Below are 14,846 nucleotides of genomic sequence, written 5' to 3' on the forward strand. Positions count from 1 at the left end.
GAACGACACTCCTCCCTCACAGAGAAGGAAACCATAAAAGAGCTGAAATATTCATTTCCGTAGGAAATTGTCTCGCATACCGTCAGCATTAGTTTTGAGCGATGATGTTTCTGATGAGAGGGCTGGGATGTGCGCGAGTGAGATTCTCCTCCCTCTGCATGAGGACTTGAACGTTCAAATCGGGGTTAAAACAGAAGGCCTCTGGACGTAAAGTCTTTGGTTCATCAAGTGTCCGTGTTCAAGTAAAGCTTGTAGTGGAGCTGTAGGCTTGTTCAGAGCGGAAGGAGGGTCGAAGTAGACGATACAGAGCTGCTCGGGCCGTCTCAACCTTTTTGTGTATAGTGACGGGCAGCTCGTAGAAGAGAAACCATTCAAGAATCTAAACAGATAAACACATCCAACTATAACTTATCATTTTGGTCTAGTATGAGAAGCGCACAGCTGGGGGGGAATGAAAGAAAAAACAAACCCAAAAGCAGTAGTAAGCATAAAAAAATAAAGCTGAGTAACATTTCAATACATTGCACAATATAATACTGACGCATTGTTTTTCTTTTAGTGCTTGTAGTTGAGCCAATGCATGACTTTGATAACTAAAGAGGAGGGAGAAGGAGTTTTGTTATCAGTCATTAAAAACAAAGCAGGAATGATCTCTCAGCTAATAATCCCAATAAATAATAGTAATGACGAGGACTAATGCGATAAAAATCAATTCCACGTGATCAGAGTCACCAATCATGTCAACATGGTGTGAACACGGCCCTGCACACGCGTTCAGATTTCCACTCGGAAGCACGAGAACACGGCGATCGGCCTCCCGCTCGTCTCGCGGGTGGTCCGGACGAACTGCGAGAGGGTGAGGGTCAAAAACCACACGGCGACTTATCTATTGCACAACAATCAATCCCTCAAACTAAAACAATACTAACGCGTTGCTCCTAACACTGCTGACAAGCCAACGATCCACCTGATGGCTTTTAAAAACTCACTAATGATGTGCCTTTGGCGTGATGGGAAACAAAGCCTTTTTTGAATTTATATTAAAAAAAAAAAAAAAAAAAAAAGCATCTTGTGATTTTTTTTTTTTTTTTTTTTTTTGTTCAGCGCAGGAAGTGTTGAGAAGGATCAACACAGATCTGCTTTGCTTTGTGTGAAAACCCACACGGGGAAGGGCGAGGCAGCTGATTCTGTACTTTAGCATCACTAGGGAGGGGGTGGGCAGCGGGCGGGCGAGGTGCTGATCAGTGGTAAGAAACTAGTCTGCACTCAGAACAGTGGGATTCTACTCACAGATCATTTTCTTAGAAACCTTAAATTCAACTGTTTTAAAGAATCGCACAGAATCATCTGCTGAGGGTGTTTTTTCTTTTTTTTTGGTCACAGGGTGACTGCAGAGGGATAGAAAAATAATGTCATCCTGTACACTGTTACATTATAGAAAAAAGGTATCACAAAATATTTTAAAATTATACTGAGGTATGAAAGTATGAAACACCTCTTGTGCACACAGACAGAACGGCACGCTTCACGTACTGTAGGCTCAGACGCACTTCAGCGAGTCCCGTAAAAGGTTCTCGAGCTTTTTCTTTGTTCTACGTTATGCTCCGCGGTTAGCACAAAGATCCGGACAGACCCTTCGAACTGATTCTATCGCTCTACCCAAGCTTTCGCGTGCTGCTCTACAGCTTCCAAAACAACACAAGTGGAAAACAACTGACATGAGTAACCCTCCTCTCTAATCTACCAGCACAATCTGCTGAAATGAGCTCTGTTAAAAAGGAACCGTTTGTGCTGTGATGTCTTTGTGCCTGTCGGGCTGATAGCGATCTAAAGAGTGGGTAATACTGACTGAAGTAGGAACCGACAAAGAGGCGCACAAACGCAGGCACGCACATGCTCGCTCACACAAATGAAGTCTTTTTCCAGTCAGCCAATGCTGCAGCTTTCTCCACTCCGGCCCTTGAAGGGTTCACAGGTTAAAAAGTCCAGAAGAGGCTTCAGGACAAGGTGCAGTCGTAGGTTCCCTCCTCCTCCCCCTGCTCCTCCGTTTGTTCGGGAGGACAGTCCTCAGAGGGGGGACGGGGGAAAACTCCTGCGGGTTCGAGAGAGGGCAGGGCCAGGCCCAGCGGGGTCACCACTCCTCTGCTGTCTTCTGCCCGAGGTACCGCGGCTCCTCCCAGACCTTCAGAGCCACTGAGCTTGGAGCATTGGGTGGCAGGCTGGAAGGCTTCAGGCTGCACCTGCTCCGACGTCGACTCCATCAGCCGCTGCAGCTGCGGCTGGATCAGGCTGAGGAATGGTTTGTAACCCAGGCTACGGGAAGAAGACAAAACATTTATTGTAATAAAAAAGGTAAAGAAATCTCTCTATACGAGTTGTTATATCCATCAGTAGAGTTGGATAGGTCAATCCAAATACTGATAGCATAGTTATCAATACTGGTATCGGTATCTGATTGTTACTGATCGTGACTTTTGATAATAGGATCGATAACAACGCCGGCACTGGTATCGGCTCTATACTAGTGTATTAGGACTGATGGTACTGCTGGAAGGTGTGGTTTGTATTTATTGCGTAATATCCATCCACGCATTCGCATCCGCTTATCCTTATCCCAGCTGTCATAGGGCGAGAGGCGGGGTACGCCCTGGACAGGTCGCCAGTCTGTCGCAGGGCTAACACACAGGGAAAAACAACCAGTCGCACTCACTCCCGCATTCACACCTATGGGCAATTTAGATTTTTCAATTAACCTATCCCCACAAAGTGCATGTCTTTGGACTGTGGGAGGAAGCTGGAGTACCGTGGCTCAGGGGGTTGGGAAGCGTATCTGTAACCGGAAGGTCGCCGGTTCGATCCCCGGGCTCTCTGTCCTGGTCGTTGTGTCCTTGGGCAAGACACTTTACCCTACCGCCTACTGGTGTTGGCTAGAGGGGCCGATGGCGCGATATGGCAGCCTCGCTTCTGTCAGTCTGCCCCAGGGCAGCTGTGGCTACAACCGTAGCTGCTTCCACCAGTGTGTGAATGTGAGAGTGAATGAATAGTGGCATTGTAAAGCACTTTGGGTGCCTTGAAAAGCGCTATATAAATCCAATCCATTATTATTATTATTATCCGAGGAGAACCCACACAAACATGCAAACTCCAATTCCTGATGGTGGAATTGAACTCAGGACCTTCTTGCTGTGAGGCAACAGTGCTAACCACTGTGCTGCCCTATTGTGTAATATAAAAAAAATAAAAAAAATCACAGTGATTTAGTGGTCATTAAAAATGTGTCACAATTTCCAAACTAAAGATGACATCTCATAAATCAGAACACACTGCTCTCCCCTACATAACGTGTTTTTATAGATTAAAAATATCGGTACCAGCACAGAACTACCCACCAGTCTGTGGAGGCCCACGCATCGACTGCTAATAATCCGTTTCGGACACTCTGCACATTTTCCGCAGGAACCTCTGGGTTGTCCAGGAAACTGATCACCTGCTTGATGACATTTGCATCCCGCAGGATCAAACCAATCACCACACACCACTCCAGGCAGCCCGCCTCCATGAACACATGGAGAAGATATCTGATAGACACACAGAAGGCGCAGCTTAAATATACGTGTTGATTTTGCATTGAATTAAACGACCATAGTTTGAATGGGGTCCCACCTGAGCTGCACCTGGGACTTGTGCGGGCCTTTGTTGGCCAGCTCCATGGAGATGTGCTCCAGCTCGGCCTGACTCAGGCTCAAAGTGGACGAGTTCTCGTCCACCATTGTCCAGTCGCCATCCACCACTGAGCTGGTCTCTGTGAGGTCTGTGGCCGAGCCGATGCTGTACTCCTCGACTAGAAAGCGCAGTGAGTGAAAGATGAAGTTCAGCTTAAGCGGATGAAAACAAAAGAAGGGAATAACTGTTAAAGTTGTATTACCTTTGTTGGTGAGCAGTGACAGGAAGGCCTCATGAGTCTGTGGTGAGTGCTGGTTCGAGTGAGCAGAAGAGGCTGTGTCCATGTCTTTGGGTCTCTGCTCAAGCCCGTCCATCCAGGTGTGGTTGTCAGGAGCTGTCGGAGGCGGTGCCGTGTCCATGTCGTTGTTCAGCAGGCTGTCTGCTGACTGTGACTTCAACAACCGTGGGCTCAGCACTGAAAACAACAACGAAAAACAGCAAGAATTACAGCGATGAAGCCAGTGATGGCATGTAAGGATTAAATTGTCAGTAGTATGCAAACTGGGGCACCATACTGGATGGCTATTCAACCATCACCTTTAAATATTTAAAGTAATAATTGATTTCTCTGTAAACCTTCCTGTTCTTCACTCACCTGTACGGCACCGTCCATTCTTCAGTGGTGAGCTGAGGTTTCCCACAGGAATGACAGGGAACGGCCAGAGGAAGTCCTTATGGAGCTTCTTCAGCGCCAATACAAAATCATCAACTCGGGCCACGCGGTTTCGCTCGCGACATAACCAGCCGATGAGTTCGAAGCCCAGCTGAGCGGAAAAGCATCCCAGATCACGAAGGCGCACCTGCTCCAGGAGGTGACGGGCATGGCGCCACAGCATCATGTCGATATACATGTTCTCTGCACACTCCACATCCCGACTGGCGGGAGGATGCAACAGAGGGAAAAGACAGGAATAGTTAGATGAGCAGAGCACATTCTGAACAAACTGCAGTACTAGTGTCCACTTTTATGCAAAATAATGTGCAGGTACCCTTTAGCAGAAGATCCAGAAGGCATACTGAAGGTCTTCTGCAGGTTGAACTTTCCTGCGGTGACCGAGTCGGCCGACTGAGACAAGCTGATGCTGCGATTTCTAAAGAACTCGAAACCTCCAGTTGAGCTGGGTTCCTGAACACAGAAACACGTTTGAAGGTTACCAGTTTAAAGTTTATAAAAAGTGCTTTTCATGGGCATGTAGTCAGAAAGAGCTGTGCAATAACACAGAATAAAACAAATAAATAAAACAGGAAGAGACAATAAAAGATCATTAAAGGACAGTCAGTGAATTTAAGACAGAATAAAGATAAAACCGTACGAGGTTGGTGCCCTTGCTTGAAGCCAGACTGACAGTCACTGTAACATTTTCAGCTCCTCACCTGAGTAGTGGGTGTTGGGGGCGGAGTCTCCATCTCCCCTGAACCAATGGCTTTGAGGAATCTGATCATGTGCCGGCAAAGGTCCCACTTGCCCTGCTCGAGAGCCGTGTTGAAGAGAAGAGTGGCGTGCTGTCTGCTCACTGCTGGAACCTCCATATTCTTTATGGAGGAGGAGAAAAAGAGGAACGCCTGAGACTTTGAGGATCTTTTTAAGGATCTTGGAAAAATAAATTAGACTCTTTTCCAAAGATTTTCAAGGGTGAAAATGCAAATAATCTCTGCCATTATAAAGTTAACTGAAGTGGGGAATGTAGAATATGGTAATATGAGCTGTTGACTCCGCTCGTTACCTGCAGTATAATCAAATAGGAGGCCGCTGTGTCCAGATCCTGAGCCATGAGACACTCCTCAAACAGATCTTTGGGGTTTCCCACGGCTGCAAACAGGTAGTTCCACAGGGCGTACTCTGTCTTCCTGGCGCAGTGGACGATGGTCTGGAGGAACAGGGGGAACTCTGTGATGAACTTTGCAACGGTGGGAAGCAGCGGGTCGGGTATGGGCTCCCGCGACGTTGCCTCTTCTTCCAGCACTACATGAACCATCAGCTCCATGACATGGGGGAAGTAGGGGAGGGAGGCACATGACTGAGCCAGCATCAAAGCCTTGAAAGGAAACAGTAAAGAAAGGAATAAATTCTCTCATATACTAACATCGCACACACTATCAATATTTTCATACCTGAATTTCTTGGTAATTCAAACAAATTCATACAAATTTGAAAAGAAAGTTTCTCAGAGCTTTGTCATCATCATGCCCTGATCATCATCGTGATCAGTGCCTTTTGGTCTTTATTTAAAGTTTTCCTAAACAAAATTGCAAACGGAAAAAAAGTAGGGTTTAACCTTTTCATTTAAAAGTATTCCAGTATCAAATATCTCATCTTAAATTGCCTTATGTGCTCTTAAAAATGCAGTGCTGGAAGCCTCATTTCTTTTCTGGCTTCCTCTTTGGCGACAAGTATCTCAGTTTCTTCGGACTTGGATTTCGAGGTTCTTTTTGCTCAGGGTAAGAACATTACGAGGCTAATGTGATTACAGTATGGACCTGTGTTATCGCTTACAAAGAATGTAGTCAAAACTACTCCAAGCAAAGCAAAACCCTTATAAAAATAAGCAGATATGTTGAGCCAGGCTGCTCCAAGTACCTGTTCACCCAGGTTGCGAACCAGCAGCTGTCTCAGTATGTGGTGGAGGTAGATCTGTGAGGTCCTCTCTACTGTGCAGTAGGGAAACAGTGCCTCCAGTGGCTCTGAGGATCCCTGCATCCCGTCGTAGAGCACAGTCTCATTGGTTGCCCCCAGTACGAGGGCATCCTCGAACAGCACGGCCAAAGGGTAGATGTTGATGTGGAAGGGCAGCATTATGCGTCTGGAGAGGAAGGAGTGGGGTTTGCGATGGTCTCGGGGGAAAAGTGGCAGCCACACTTTCATGCCCGCTTCTCCACAGGACAACCAAAGAGCCTCCAGCAGATGGCGCTTTTTCTTGTTGGATCGACAGGTGGTCCAAACATTCTCCACACACTGGGCCAACACGACAGGGGGACAAAATGGGAGCTAGTGGGGGAAAAAAAAGCAAAGCTGTTATGAGCGGATGCCTAAAATTTAAAATTCAGTTTTAGTGGTGTGAGGTCTGATTTCTGTTTGCACGGACATCAGTATTATTAGAACATTTTGCATGCAAAGATATCAGTGTGAACTCACCAGCTTCTTGTTGACAGCAGCCGTGTCTTTCTCTCGCACTTGCGGTCCTGAACGGTCCCGCTGTAGCATGATCAACTGGCCAGCCAGATTTAACATAATGCTCTCTGCCATGCAGGCCTGACACACACACACACACACACACACACACACACACACACACACACACACACACACACACACACACACACACACACACACACACACACACACACACGGCATTATTAAAACACCTGTAGTTACAGATCGGCGGTTGCTGTATGCTACTGTGTTCCTGCACTACCTGCTGCGGGGCTTTTAATGTGATGCCAGTCTCGGTGCGCACAGACGTGAGAGTGACAGACACCACAAGGGCTGGATGAGGGATGTAACGGGACATCGACACCTCCTGCAGCAGCTCCACACTGGCTGTCGGGTTTGGACTGGAATGATAATAATAATCAGGAGCTTAATGAAAGAAGACTAATGCACGGGAAAGAAAATAATCCAAGAATGCAAAGAAAAGAGCTGAAAACCATACAACGATTCTACATTTTCTACTGTGACAGCTTCACGTTAAAAGGATTTTTCTGTTTAACCAGTTCAAGGCCGGCAGTCATGAAGTGGTCACAGGAAAGCAACATCTCAAGAATCATTCATTATAGTTTTTTTGTTTCATTTGTAAGAATAATTTTCATCATATTTGACATTTTTATAAAATTTTGTTAAGACTCGCATATAATTTCCTGAATAAGAGCCGAGCAACCTTGACTCTGACCACTGTATTCCAAACAAATTCTGAAATCCAAATAAACCGACGTATCAAATCTGTGGGAATTCTCTCAAGGCGTTCCAGATATATAACCTTCATGAAAAGTGATGAATGAACAGCTGAAAGCAGGACCCAACAACATAAGGCCCTCCATCCATAACGGTCACTGGCACAAAAACTGATAAAACCTGCCCAGCGTAACACCAACAGATGACGTTCTTCTCCGGAAACGGTTAATTTGTGATGTAAAGACTGGATTCGTGTGTGTATAGAAGCCCACCTGTCGTTCTTCCTCTCTATACTATAAAGACAGATGGAGCAGTCGGCTCTGAAGAGTATGACCATGTCTCTGAAGACATTGAGCAGCAGAGTGTCAGAATGTAGCTTAGTAACTGAAGCAAAGGCATTGTCCAGGTTGGATGAGCGTTGATAGAGTCTCAACTACAGAGAGACCACAGACGGAGACATCAAAATTAAAGACAGGCATTAGATCAGACAAAAAAACCAAAGGGATTTTTGACACGGTGGTATTATAGGTGGTGCTTCAGTCTCACCTGCTCCTGCTGGTCTATAAAATTGTAACAGGCCACCACCACAAAGTCATTCCACCAAGCCAGACCTCCTGTGACTGTCATGTTCTGCTCCTGCAGAAAAAAGCAACAACACATTTATCAGGTACTGTCCAACAAAAACACTTTTGTGCACAAATTCATTTTTTAAACAGACTGTTATTCTAATTGTATTTTCAACTGCATTTTTAGAGCTTTTGCATGGAATAGCTTTCTCCACGTACATACGCACAAACAATATATGGACAAAAGTACTGAAGCACCAATAAACACACTTATAGAAGCTGTCTGGATCTGGAAACCCACACTGTGAAGCTCCTGACACACAGTTTTTGTGGTGATGTTAATGTCAGAGGAGGTTTGCAGCTCTGCAGTTATTGAGTGAGCAGAGTGGCTTTTACACACTATGCGTCTAGGCAGCACTTAGCGACCCTGCTCTATGACTTCATGTGGTCTGTCACTTTGTGGTTGAGTTGCTGTGGTTCCTAAATGCTTCCACCTTTCAGTAACACCACTTACTGTGGATATGCGCGTTGGAGGAAATGTCACAAACTGGCTTATTACATCAGTGGCATCCTATTACAGCCCCACACTGAAATTCAGTGAACTATTTAGGACGACCCATTCTCTCACAAATGCTTGTGAAGGCAGACTGCATGGCTAGGTGTGTATTCATATTCACAAAAAAAAAAAGAAGTTACAAGTTATTCCTGGCACATTTGTCTTTGTTACAGTGGCAGTATTTTCAACGTGTGGACAAAATAAAAGTATCTTAGAGCTCAGATGAGGTTTTTCCGTCATTGACCACCTATTGATCGCTGCACCAAAGTCATCTATTAAGGTGTCAACATACCTGAGTGATATTCCCAAACAGCTTCCATTTCCTTGTAAACAAGGAGTAGTGTGCAAAGCCTCGCCTCCCTGCTACAGCCATGCACTGGCCTGCTGTGTCTATGGCTGCAAACTTTACAAACATACACAGACGTCGGTAAGATACACCAAACACCAATTTCAAGTGTTGACACAGAAAACGAGCAACTCCATAAAACTAAAAACAGCTCTCACTGGTTTTGCTACCAGTGTGATGACATTTTTTTAAAGTTAAGTTGAGCTTGTTTATAGAGCTTTACATCATATAAAAATGAGCTTTGGAGGCCAGAGGCAACCAAGCCAAAACTTTCCACATAAAAAGAGGACTATACTTCACATTTATCTTCTTCTGCATGTAAAACAAGCTTACTTTATAAAAACTGAATGCATGCATTTATTTATCAAACATCACTGAGATCAACATTAAAGTCAAACACACACACACACACACACACACACACACACACACTTACCCGTATAGGCCAGTTGCTCTCTAGGTATGTGCTGTGAATCTAGAGGACAAATAAAATTCAATTTTAAAAAAATGAAATGACAATGAGCTAAATTTTAGATTTACTGACACACACAGGCCACTTCAAGCTACTCAGTTTATTTGCGTCTGTCTTTCATAATCCATAATCCAGAAATGACTGCAGTTTCTGTGCACTAACTTATTCTTGATAATGACATACAGGAAGTTTGCAGAGCAGCAGGAGGAAGCACATCCTTACCTGGACCACGTGCCAGTGCTTGTGTCCCAGTAAAGTGCTGAGTCCCTGAGAGAGAGAGGAGTCGGGGTTGGGGGGCGGGTGCAGCGGGCTGCCGTCGCGCGGGTGTAAGTGTGTGTGTGGGTGTGTGTCAGAGTTGCTATGGATCTGTGTGGGGTCACCGCAGGTCAGGTAGAGGCGGTCTTCACCGTGGAGTAACACCTGCTCCTGGTTACTCTGCAACAGCCAAGAAAGGAGCAAACCGAGCATAAATGCAGGGCATGGCGCGTGTGTGCGGTGATGCTTCCATCAGCACCGTGCATCTTCTCACCGTGCAGGGGTTGACTGTGAGGGCGCTCTTAATGAAGTGGAACTGCAGTATGCCAGCCTGCAAAGCGCTGGAGTTAGGAGGTGCAACCATCTCCACATCCTGCTCCTGCTCCTCTTGTCTTCTCCTCTCCTGTTTGTGAGGGAGCACCCATAGGTGGTAGCCTTCTGCACCCCAGCTCTAGAAAGGGGCAAAGTGCAAGATTCAGCATACAAAAAAAGTTTTCACCTCTATCACAAATAAAGACTTTTATTTTGATTTTTTCACTCTTAAAACAAATGTCTACATACCATAGAGCTGATTTTAAGGGGGTCTTTCTTGGTACCATCAGATCGATGTCTAAAGGGAGCAAACACACAAAAATCATTACAAACGAACACGCTGTATGAATGTAGCAGGGCCGCATCTGTGCCTTCACTCACATGAAGTCCTCTCCCAGAGTGCAGATGAGGTGAGCTCCGAAGACGCTCCACAGCGACAGGCCGCCGCACTCCCACGTAACCATGACAACGCTGCAGTCAGGTGACCAGCAGATTAGTTTGACAGGGCCCGTCTTGTTGTAGATGTCTGAAAAGGCAAAGAGTGCACAGAAATTACAACACTTCTGTTTTACTGTTGTATTGGACTTTTTCTTTTTCTATTTTATTTATGCACCAAGTTCTGTTGTGTTTTCATTTTTATACATAATGACGAGCAAAATCTGTGAATGGCATCACGTTGGGTGACATCAAAAGAGCAATACTGTTGATTCTGCACAAACACTTTGTGCTTTTCTAGATTCACTGGGATTTTAACAAACATGTAATGACAGTCGACTGAATGTGCAGAAAGGCCACTGCAGGTAAAACTGTGCCACATTTGGCTCTTGTAGATAAAAACATTTATATAAAATCAGAATGATATTACCTAATGGTAACCTAATGAGGGCTTAGTTTGTAGAATGTGATGCAACTGGGATAATATTACAGGAGCTGCTATTTAATTAAAGAGGAGGAGAATTGCATGACACACCTTGCCTCAAACTCTGCGGGAGTTTAAAGTAAGGTGTCTTTACGCTAAGCTCTTAACTACAAAGCAAGAGGAAGACACCAGCCATTTTCATTGTTTAAACAGCCATGGGTCTATAAGGCAGTTCAGCCACTAGGGTGAGCTATGGCTTTGGACCACAAATCCAACAAAAGTGATGCAGGATATCAGATACACAAAGAGAAAGACAAAAAGCTGAAGGAATGTACATTACAACCTGTAAAAGGATGCTAAGTGGAGCTAAGCTAAGATGAAAAAGGAGTAAAAAAAAGCAAGACACAAGAATTGAGGGTAAAATGAGGATACCTGGGTAGTGTTTTGGAGTGAGCTCCAGTTTGTGGGAGAGCTGCATCGACCCTGTTGTGGTGTCGATCATGTACACCAGCACCGAGCCGCTGCAATGACAACACACGCATTTCAACCAGCGTAACATGCTGTGTAAGATGAGAGGAACTGCATGAAACGTCACGGCCTAGCTACAATTCTGTGCTGTGAGCTTCCCCCAGCATGTTTGTGCATCTCTTTGCACGTTAACATGAGACAAACATACATGAAAACAATTAAAACAGCAACACAAGCTCAGCATCTGTACTGTATGTGAATGCCATTAAACACAGATGCTTAAAAATCGGATGTCTGCAGTTGCTCCCTGCCGATATTTTGCTTAAGCTTGTTTTCAAATATGTGAAGACTTTAGTAAAACATTTGTACTTTATACATTTCCAATGTTTTGAAAAATATAGTACAAAACAGTGTAGAAAATAGTGTCCGAAACATGGTGAAGGGGAAAAGGAAGCAGCATGGAGAGAAATTCCTGCCAACCTGGCGTTATTGCTCTGCGTGAGGAGTTCCTGACGAGTACACACTACTTAGCCTCAGCAAACACAAACTGACAGATTCTCACACTGGACACACACACACACCACACTGACAACAACCTCTCTGTACCACACACACACACATTCAACAAACACACCCAAGATCGCTTTCCAGCACTGCCCTGTAAACGATGTAGGGAGACGGCGAGAGAGGGAGACGTTTGCAGAGACATGTACCTGGCGCAGCCAAAGGCCATCAGCCTGTACTTGTTGTTGACAGCCACACAGGTGCCATCAGTCACATCCGCTGCCCAGACACCCTGCAACTGCTGGACAAACACAAGAAGCCTTCTTGAATAACAGGTAACAGTAAAATGATGCAGACTGTCAAAAAAAGAAAAGATAACAAATCTGAGAGTAAAGCACATCATCACTCGATTGGTCACAATTTGTATCTGACATTTATGTCTTGATGTTAAAAATCAACACCCACTGTCTATTTTCCAGCCAAAATATTAACTGTAAACTGAGATGCAAGAAAATGTTTTTCTTGATGGTCATTTCGGTCTTCACCGTGCCAAGAACACTAAAAGCCGCAAGCTCTGTAACTGAGTCATTACCGCAATATTATTAATAACATTTTGTTCTGGCTTTGTGTGTACTTGAACATGTTGCATTATTAGTGTGCATAATTGCTCTCTGGAAGTACTGCTGTGCATCTCCTGCATGGTGAAAAAGCAAGTATATCGGAGTTTCTGACAGTAAATCAGGAAGGGACCAATTCCTGCCACTATTAAAAATGTATATCTTGGAAAATAAATAAATAAATAACTAAAATGATAAAAATAAATGGTATTCAAAACTTTCCACACAAACAAATTAGGTCCATAATCAGACACTTTTTGTGGCTTTGCCTCTGTACATCACCACCACAATCAATATGTGATTAAAGTGCAGATTTTAAGCTTTAATTCAAAGAGTTTCACAGAAATTTTGCATTTGTTCAAAATTAGTGAAAAGCAGTTTTTAAACCAGGTTCTTATTCAAAACAAAGCAGACAAAGGAGAGAAGAGTGTGAGATGGTGATCCATCAGCTCACATCATTTTAAATGTGGTGGCTACAGTGTTACAGCATGTATGGGAGCCAGTGGAGCGGGCTCACTATTTATTGATGATGTAACGGTTTATAGAAGTAGCAGGAAGAACTCTGAAGTGTACATGGCTATACTCTCTGCTCAGATTCAGCCAAATGCTGCAAAACAGACAAAGCTTCACAGTGCACATGGATAATGACCCAAAGAATATTGTAAAAGTTAAGGCAAAGAAATGGGATATTCTTCAATGGCCAAGTCTGTCACCTGATCTCACTCGAGTATAGCAGCTTTTCAGTTACTGAAGATAAAACTGAACGCAGGGAGCTTCACAAACACCTGAAGGTGACTGCAGAAAAGGCCAAGCAGAGCATCTCCAGGGAGCAAACAACACTTTCTATGTCCATGTTTTCGAGACTTTAGGCAGTCATTGACTGAAAATGATTTTCATCCAAGTAATAACACAACCTCTATTTAAAATTACGCTAGTTTGTCCAATAAACTCGAATGTGTAAATGTGTATAAAAAATGGCCATAATTGCTAAATAGTCAATATAAAGGTTTCGTAAAACCCTTTGAATTGAAACTGAAAGTGTGCACTTCAATCACATAGTGACTGTCTGATTGAAAAGCTACAAAAGCAAAACTACAAAAAAAAAAAAAAAAGAAGAAGAAGAAATTCTGAACTTTATACCCTGAAACAAGCTGTTCTAGTCTACTAAAAGCCAACCAGAGCACTCAATTGATTTGCAGAATAAAAAGCATGGTTATCTTCACGAAACAGAGAAATCATTATGCTGTTAGTGATTTGGCTGCATGAAATAGGGCTTATAGTGTTCCTATCATCGTGGTGTCAGGTGTCCTGTAATAATAAATTGGCTATTTAATGCCATAACAACAGCAGTTTTCACACATGCACTGCAGCCTTGAGCATTTCTGAGTGGAACGCTATGTGAGAAAGCAAAGGTCTGACTCTGTCGTCTTGGACATTTAATGGCCCTTACGCTGCCAGCTCCCTACTATAAGGTCTGTGTAATGTGATTTTGCCCATGTGAAAATAGAGCAGGTAATTATTCAAGAATTCACTGCGGACGGCTGGATGGCATGTGGCCGGCCTGCAGCACCCTCGCTTAAACCAAACATAGTTTGAGCAGTGAGAACAGATCTGACACAAACCGCCTCCTGCTGTGTACTGCACATAAACAAAGGGCCAACTGCGCACAATGTCTCGACTATGATTATTACGCCGTTGTGGAAAATGACTAATTCAACTGTTTTGACCGTCTGTGTGCTTTAACGTGACCAGTGCGTGTCTGTGAGCATCCTTACGTCTGCAGTGATGGTGTTGCTCAGTGGGGTGATAAAGCCCAGGCGTCCGTCACTCAGTACGACAGCAAAGCCATCCAGGGTCACACAGTACTCCATACAGCGGATATGAACCCCCTCCAGGTCCAGAGAAGGGCCACCTAAATACACAGGGAGGGAGAACTTCTTTTATAAGATAACATTTTCCCGGCTGAAAAGCTACTGTAGGCTGATTTTGTTTTAATGTTACTCTGTTGTATTTGAGCAGAGTGCATTGATCTTTTAACCTCGAGCAGACTGCAGGTCCAATGAGAAGGGGATTGTAGTAAGGCAGATGGCCTTGCGTCCATTGCTGCCGAGCCCATCCCAATGCAGCACATGGAGATAACCGTCTGCGGTACACACCAGCAAATCCTCCTGGAGGGACTGCAGGCTAGTGGGAAGAAGTTTTTTAAAAAAGTAAATATTAATCAAAGGAACAGGGGGAAAAAAAAGAAGTTAGTAAAAGAAAGCGGGGGGAGCTAGGTA

The 14,846-nt window shown here is 44.4% G+C and overlaps 1 protein-coding gene across 1 annotated transcript in view; it reads right to left on the reverse strand.

Annotated features, from left to right (window-relative positions):
- Positions 1 to 1,952: 1,952 nt before the first annotated feature.
- ric1 (RIC1 homolog, RAB6A GEF complex partner 1) overlaps positions 1,953 to 14,846 on the reverse strand; it is a 44,168-nt gene continuing 31,274 nt past the window's right edge. The window contains exons 5-27 of the mRNA XM_085359784.1: positions 14,606 to 14,751; positions 14,343 to 14,479; positions 12,160 to 12,251; positions 11,411 to 11,499; positions 10,501 to 10,645; positions 10,369 to 10,417; positions 10,082 to 10,258; positions 9,775 to 9,987; positions 9,517 to 9,555; positions 9,027 to 9,137; positions 8,159 to 8,248; positions 7,885 to 8,045; positions 7,137 to 7,275; positions 6,857 to 6,973; positions 6,302 to 6,709; positions 5,448 to 5,759; positions 5,098 to 5,256; positions 4,713 to 4,849; positions 4,319 to 4,599; positions 3,926 to 4,138; positions 3,664 to 3,841; positions 3,390 to 3,578; positions 1,953 to 2,313 (exon numbers count right to left, since the gene is read on the reverse strand). Coding sequence (XP_085215910.1) covers positions 1,998 to 2,313; positions 3,390 to 3,578; positions 3,664 to 3,841; positions 3,926 to 4,138; positions 4,319 to 4,599; positions 4,713 to 4,849; positions 5,098 to 5,256; positions 5,448 to 5,759; positions 6,302 to 6,709; positions 6,857 to 6,973; positions 7,137 to 7,275; positions 7,885 to 8,045; positions 8,159 to 8,248; positions 9,027 to 9,137; positions 9,517 to 9,555; positions 9,775 to 9,987; positions 10,082 to 10,258; positions 10,369 to 10,417; positions 10,501 to 10,645; positions 11,411 to 11,499; positions 12,160 to 12,251; positions 14,343 to 14,479; positions 14,606 to 14,751 — 3,898 coding nt within the window. The 3' untranslated portion in view covers positions 1,953 to 1,997. The remainder of the gene's footprint in view (positions 2,314 to 3,389; positions 3,579 to 3,663; positions 3,842 to 3,925; positions 4,139 to 4,318; positions 4,600 to 4,712; positions 4,850 to 5,097; positions 5,257 to 5,447; positions 5,760 to 6,301; positions 6,710 to 6,856; positions 6,974 to 7,136; positions 7,276 to 7,884; positions 8,046 to 8,158; positions 8,249 to 9,026; positions 9,138 to 9,516; positions 9,556 to 9,774; positions 9,988 to 10,081; positions 10,259 to 10,368; positions 10,418 to 10,500; positions 10,646 to 11,410; positions 11,500 to 12,159; positions 12,252 to 14,342; positions 14,480 to 14,605; positions 14,752 to 14,846) is intronic.

Source organism: Diplotaxodon limnothrissa, linkage group LG7, assembly GCF_057381915.1.
Source record: "Diplotaxodon limnothrissa isolate DT_005_m linkage group LG7, D_limnothrissa_male_GT1.1, whole genome shotgun sequence".
Taxonomy (NCBI): domain Eukaryota; kingdom Metazoa; phylum Chordata; class Actinopteri; order Cichliformes; family Cichlidae; genus Diplotaxodon; species Diplotaxodon limnothrissa.